General features: G+C 38.1%; 1 protein-coding gene across 1 annotated transcript; it reads left to right on the forward strand.

The window, feature by feature from the left end:
- Nucleotides 1-3,098: 3,098 nt before the first annotated feature.
- Nucleotides 3,099-6,291, forward strand: LOC147436114 (uncharacterized). The gene is made up of 5 exons (XM_086489013.1): nt 3,099-3,278; nt 3,486-3,910; nt 4,394-4,602; nt 4,864-5,303; nt 5,615-6,291. Exons 1-5 carry the CDS (start codon nt 3,195-3,197, stop codon nt 6,104-6,106), a joined length of 1,650 nt encoding a protein of 549 aa, XP_086345139.1. The 5' UTR covers nt 3,099-3,194; the 3' UTR covers nt 6,107-6,291.
- The last annotated feature ends 210 nt before the right edge of the window (nt 6,292-6,501 follow it).

Here is a 6,501-nt window from a genome sequence, read left to right on the forward strand (position 1 = left end):
ATGGAGCACTCCCACGTTGCTAAAGATTATGTTGGGTTGTCACATCCCCCCCAACCCCCCTAAATGGGTTTTTTTGTTTATGGTATCCCCCTAAATGGGTTTTTTTGTTTACGGTCTCTACTCATCCCCAAATGTATCCCTGAACCTAAGACATTTTGTGAAGCCTCTAACTTTGAACCCTTTCCTTGGGTTCCTATGTTGTAAAACTTTTTCACACTCTAATTAAATTCACAATGCATTTATGTAAGGAAAAACAAAACAAAAAGCTCAAGCAATTCTATGGCCTTGGCCTTTGGGCCGGTCAAAAACCGTGTCATGCTTGTGAGAATTTTGAAGGTTCAATGCAATCCTACCTATATGCATGTTCTTTTTGCAAGAAGATTAAGCTAATGTATCCTTAGCCATGAGTGGATGAGGATGTGTGCGCAAGCATTTGGTTGCATCTTGTCTCTAGGGTTGTCTCGCGCTAGGCGATCTCGATTCTCGACTCACTTGACTAGGCCCTTTGTCTAGTAGATTACTAGATGTCCCTTTGTACTAAATCTATAGAGGCAACACGAAGGCAACACTTTATATGGTGCATTGAACGGAAAGTCATATAAGTTGAAATAAAAAATGAAAGCATCTTCTTGACAAAGTGATAAGGAAAGAAATACAAAAGATTTCAATTCTCAAATAATTTTCTCAAGAGGGTGGAGATCTCGCTACTATATGTCCTCTTGTGATTTGGTCAAAAGTGTACCATTTATTTGGGGATTGAGTGTCTCTAGACTCTACTCCCTCAAGAATCCTCAATTGAATTCTCTCGAATAGAGCATTAAGATAAAATCTAAAAACTATAAATTTTGGTATTATCGAATTCATCTTTTCATGACGAGCTGGATGCAATCCTCGCACTTAAAAATAACTAGATATAAACATTTCCTCCCAAAATTGATATTTTTCAATCAAGTGTCTCTATATTGGCTAATGTACCCTAACTACGATACATTTTAAATGAAGACCTTACCATGGGACCTATGATGCGAAGGGTAGCTCATGTTTTGACCAATAAAGAATGGCCGAATACCCAAAAAGGGAGCAAAATGCCAAGCAAAAAGCAAGCTTGGTATTGAGTGAAAGCCTTTCAGCCCACCACCCTCAACATCTGAGCAACATAAATACTCAACACACCAATTCCAAGGGGCTTTTCTTCAATAGAAGCGCTCAAATGCCGAGGTTTAGCGTATTTCCACCTTCAAAATTTAAAAGTTATCTTTGAAAACGAAAGTTAAAGGTGCTAGCAACTTTGAAAGATGTTAGTGTATATGTGCCAAAACCAGCCAAATATACCACTAAATTGTTTACTTGAAGGTTCTACAAGTTTTTGGAAGAACAAAGTGAAAGGATCACCATGGCTTCTTAAAACAATAAGAAAGTAATAAAATCTCTAGGTTGAGTTTGAGTAGAATTATATAAGGGGAAGCACTATTCAAGAATGTCTCTTTTATTAAGCCATCGAGTGTCCTCCTTGCAAAGAAGCAAGCCAAATATACTATTAATTTTTTTGAAATTTGCAGGATTTTTGAGCTAAGTTTTCACATCATTGCACCGGTTTTTCTTCTTTTTATCATGGTTTGCTCATTGATACATACACATACATACATACATACATATATACATATATACATATATATATATATATATATATATATATATATATATGTATGTATATGTGTATAAGTTCTATACTTCATACATACACATACACACACATATATATATTAATATATATAACAAATTAATATATATATGTGTGTGTATGTGTATGTATGAAGTATAGAACTTATACACACACACACACACACACACACACATATATATATATATATATATATATATATATATATATATATATATATATATAACAAATTAATATATATATGTGTGTGTATGTGTATGTATGAAGTATAGAACTTACTAGAATTAAGATGAAATAAAAATATCCATTTAAATACTTTAAAACCAAAATAACAGTTAAGGTAAGTCTCAATCATCACTGAACACATTGAAAGTATAGTAACCCAACACATCTCTAAGGCTTCTTTTAGAAAGCCAAAAAAGATAGTTTGTTGCCATGAATCACTAATCAACAAGCTTTTTAACCAATGGTCCACAATTGCACCCAAAATGTAACCATTTTACAATGGCCTTGTGGAGTCCCAAAAAAACATTGTGAAAGTTCATTATGGTCTACATAAGACTATGTGAGAGAAAACAAATAAAATTTAAATAACAATTAAAGGTAAGTTTCAATCAGGCCATTTTTTAATGTTCTTCTAGTCGGTACTCGCTACTCGCAAATGGCTTATATATTATGAAAGAGTCCCAATAATAAGGTAAATGGTTCACATTGCACATTAGTAATTTTGAAACAAAATAAAACAAAAAGGAAGTAAAATAAAAAGACACATTAAAAATCAAAACAAAAGAATATTATAATGCTTTCAAATAAGCATAGGAAATAATTAAACGATTTAATGAAGTGATTTTTTTTAAAAATCCTCAAATGAGAGAGTCGTTTATCAATACTTCAGTGTTTGAGAAAGATGTGTCTGAGCTTAAGCTTAATCCGATTGAAAATCGAGATTAGTCGGTTGCAAAGGAGAAAAAACCCGATAAAATATACTAGAAAATAGTTCAACACTAAGGGTACACGAAGGGCACTGTTAGAGAAAAATGTGTTTCAGTTTAATATCATGCCATTTTCAATTTCAAAAATGTCGATTGAAAGCAAGGGGAAATTCCGCCCCAAAACAAAGAAAAATAGTGTAAAATCTCAAAAAAAAAAACCCTAATTTTTAAAAATTTTCTCTTGACAAAATCAAGAAAAGGAAGTTTGTACGTTTGGAAAAACGCTTTTTCTCGAACATTGAGTAAGGGTTTCTTTTAGAAAGCCAAAAATCTTCTACCTTAAAATGAGGAAAAACAAGCTTTAGTCATTTGGGTCGAGTGTCAGAGACTCAGAACTTGTGTAACGTAGAAAAGAGACAAACGAGAAGAGCCTTGTACGCGATGCAAGTCCCCTGCGCTACGCATGTGAACTTCATATTACAAGGCGTCGCTTGACACACACACACACAGAGAGAGAGAGAGAGAGAGAGAGAGAGAGAGAGAGAGAGGGAGGAGGGGCTGTACACAGCTTCTTACGAGCTATGAGAATGGCAGTGATTCAACATGGGAGCACCCACTCTCTCCTCTTTCTGGCCTTCGCCCTTCTAACATCAGCTTATGGAAATGTGAGGTTCTCCCTCTGAGAGAGAGAGAGAGAGAGAGAGGGTTGTATGCGTATTGTGTTCTAGTTTCCTGTTGCTATTCCCCCCCCCTTTTTGATAGCACATGTTATGTGATCAAATCTGACTTCTGTTGTTTTTGAGAAGTATACCTGTCTACATCTTAATTCTAAATCCTAGATTATAAGCTTGGCATCCATTATTAATGTGCAGTGGATTAACCATGGTGGCGGGATGCTTAACCATCGGAGCTCATTGGGACATGGCCATCACATAAATGCGACATCGGTAGCACGACTCAAACTAAAATGGAAGATGGAGACAGGTTTCGATGTGTCGGCGACACCATCCATAGCCGGACGATTTGTGTATTTTCCAGGGTGGGATGGCAACTTGTATGCAATAGATGGTGATAGTGGGGAGGTTTTGTGGAAGAAGAACTTGACTAGCATCGTCGGGCGCTCCACGCTCTCTAGGACTACCCCTGTCGTGTACAAGCATCTTCTACTTGTTGGCTTGTATGGCCCTTCTGTTGTGCTTGCCTTCAACCGTCATTGTGGCTCATTATTTTGGCGTTCTCAACCTCTTGATAACTCGTCCTTCTCAGTGGTTACCATGTCAGGCACACCATATCAGGGGTAAAACTCAAAATCCTATAAGACCTTGTTCGATGTACATTCAATCTTTAGTGTAGGCAGAAGGTATAGCTCCAAAAAAGGGGCATAATCAAGGATATAACTTTTACCAAAATGGGCTTGGTGTTTTGGTTATATGACCTTGAATTTGAATCTCATCAATCAAAAGGTTATGTGTTCAAGTCTCATTGTTGACCGCTCAAAGAGCGAGTTGATGCTGCAGCCAATTCTCCCAAGGGTCTAGTGTAGGCAGAAGTTATAGTTCCAAAAAAGAGACATGCCTTCGCCGAAATGGGTTTGGTGTCTCAGTTATATGAGCTTGAATTCGAATCCCATCATTCAAAATCCGAAAGACTTTTACCATTTTCATTCATACCATAATCTTTTTCAAGTTTTCTTTTGCCATTTCACTAGTTTTTTTTTTTTTTTGGTATGTTTTAACACCCAAGTTATTGCCTAACATTTTGATGATACTCTGAAGTGCAGCTTCTATTATGTGGGAGTTTCCTCCATTGAAGAGTTTGTGACAACATGTTGCTCATTCCAAGGGAGTTTCCAAAAGTTAAGACTTCGCGATGGCCATGTGATGTGGAAGACTTCAATGCTTCCACCAAACTCGGGATTCTATGGCGTAGCAGTGTGGGGAAGTAGTCCTCCTATTGATGTGAGACGAAGGATGGTATTCATTGGAACAGGTGATCAATTGGAAGATTGATTTTTTCTTCCATTGTGAAAAAGATTAAATGTCATGTTGTGGGCATTATATGGTATTAAGTAGCACTTGGAGATTTTAATCAAACTAGCAAAATAGAGTTGGGCAAAAGTTGATCAAACTTATCACATTTGGTGTGTGCATGCATTGTAATTGGCCCTTTTTGTAATTAGTTCAAGTTTCTTGAAAGGACTTGATGATATAGTCATTCCTCATCTTGAATTTTTTGTACTTGATATGCAAGGAAATACTTATCAAGTTCCGGACTATGTGGAGGAATGTGAACGAAATCGTCGAAACAATACTAGGCAAGACCTTCCAGACCCCTGCATTGTAGAAGGGGTTCATGAAGACTCCATATTAGCAATCAACATTGACAATGGAAAGATAGTATGGAGTAAGCAATTACAAGGTTATGATGTATGGACACTCCCATGCAAAATGTCTGCCCAAAATCCCAATTGCCCGGCCATCTTGGGTCCTGATTATGATTTTGGAGAAGCACCCATGCTTCTAGACTTTTCATATGACACCTCATCCACATCTAGTGCTGAATCTGAAAACTACGTTGGATCTTACCGTGCGGACGATGATTGTCCAAACAAGTGCTTGGTTATCACTGGCCAAAAGAGTGGAGTTGTATGGGCGCTTGAATGCGAAACGGGCAATGTTGTATGGTCTACGGTAAGACCATCTCGATTCACGCATTTGAGTTCTAAATTTTGCATGAGCATTTGAATTCTAATTATTACACATCATGTACTAAATGTGTTAATTACAATTCTTCAATTTCTAGTAGAATAACCATAAACATGCTACATTATGCTTAAAATAGGAGTATTAATGATTAAGGTTGTGTCCTCAATAGCATGCATATCATCATAATTTCAATAAATCAGCAAAATTTCAAGAAAACATTATTTAAAAGCATAGAATATATGCAAACTATTTGGTACACTGAATTGAATTCCTACATATGGATGGTGGTTATGTAGGCAGCTGGGCCAGGGGGCAATCTTGGAGGAGCGTCATGGGGATCGAGCACGGATGGGGAGAGAGTGTACACAAACATAATCAATAGTGATAGTCAGAACTTCACATTGTTTCCAAGCAGGGAGGTGACAACAGGAGGAGGATGGGTGGCAATGGAGGCAAAGTCTGGAAAGGTGGTGTGGACAACAGCAGAGCCAAAAGGGGCCAAGACCTATGGGCCCGTGAGTGCGGCATCGGGGGTAATCTTTGCAGGGTCTGCGCTCGATGAAGGGGTGCTATATGCTCTCGATTCCTCTTCGGGCTCCATTTTATGGGAACAGCCCACTGGCTCCACCATCTATGGTGGCTTTTCAATCTCTACAAATTGCGTCTTCGGAGGTAATGGCTATGCCACCAACATCCCCATTGGTAAGAGAGGCACCTTCTTCTCTGCCTTTTGTCTCGACGACTCCTCTGATCAGTCCTCCTCCCCTCACTCCAGTAGTCTCTTGTGACTTCTTGTATGCTAAGCCTCTTACTCTCACTCTCTTAGCCTTATTTGGCCTTCCTCATACAACACCAATTTCTAGAATAGCTCGTTAAGTCAAGAGAATACAGCCCAAAACATCAAAAATTGCATTATAAATGGAAAAGAATAGAACAAAAAGTTTTTTATGTGGAGAAAAAATGATGTTCCCTTGCCCTCACAAGAAGTTTTAGAAATTTTCTCATGTAGGAAAATAGAGTCTTTTTCAGTGTTTTTTCATACAATGCATAACATCATGAGCTTTTGCTCGAGAGGCACCGCATACCTAGCTAGGTACGATTGGGGGCAAGGGACCACCGGGCCGGCGGTCCCCTGCCCCCAATTGTACCTAGCTAGCCTAGGTATACGAAGCTCATGATGTTG

The sequence above is a fragment of the Adiantum capillus-veneris genome, chromosome 18, assembly GCF_014529385.1.
Source record: "Adiantum capillus-veneris isolate H3 chromosome 18, ASM1452938v2, whole genome shotgun sequence".
Classification (NCBI taxonomy): Eukaryota; Viridiplantae; Streptophyta; class Polypodiopsida; order Polypodiales; family Pteridaceae; genus Adiantum; species Adiantum capillus-veneris.

Excerpts from the sequence above, each read along its gene's own strand:
- LOC147436114 (XM_086489013.1), top strand. The coding sequence starts at position 3,195 with ATGAGAATGGCAGTGATTCAACATGGGAGCACCCACTCTCTCCTCTTT. Across the intron at positions 3,279-3,485 it reads TAACATCAGCTTATGGAAAT|TGGATTAACCATGGTGGCGG; the intron begins GTGAGGTTCTCC and ends ATTAATGTGCAG. Across the intron at positions 5,304-5,614 it reads GCAATGTTGTATGGTCTACG|GCAGCTGGGCCAGGGGGCAA; the intron begins GTAAGACCATCT and ends GTGGTTATGTAG.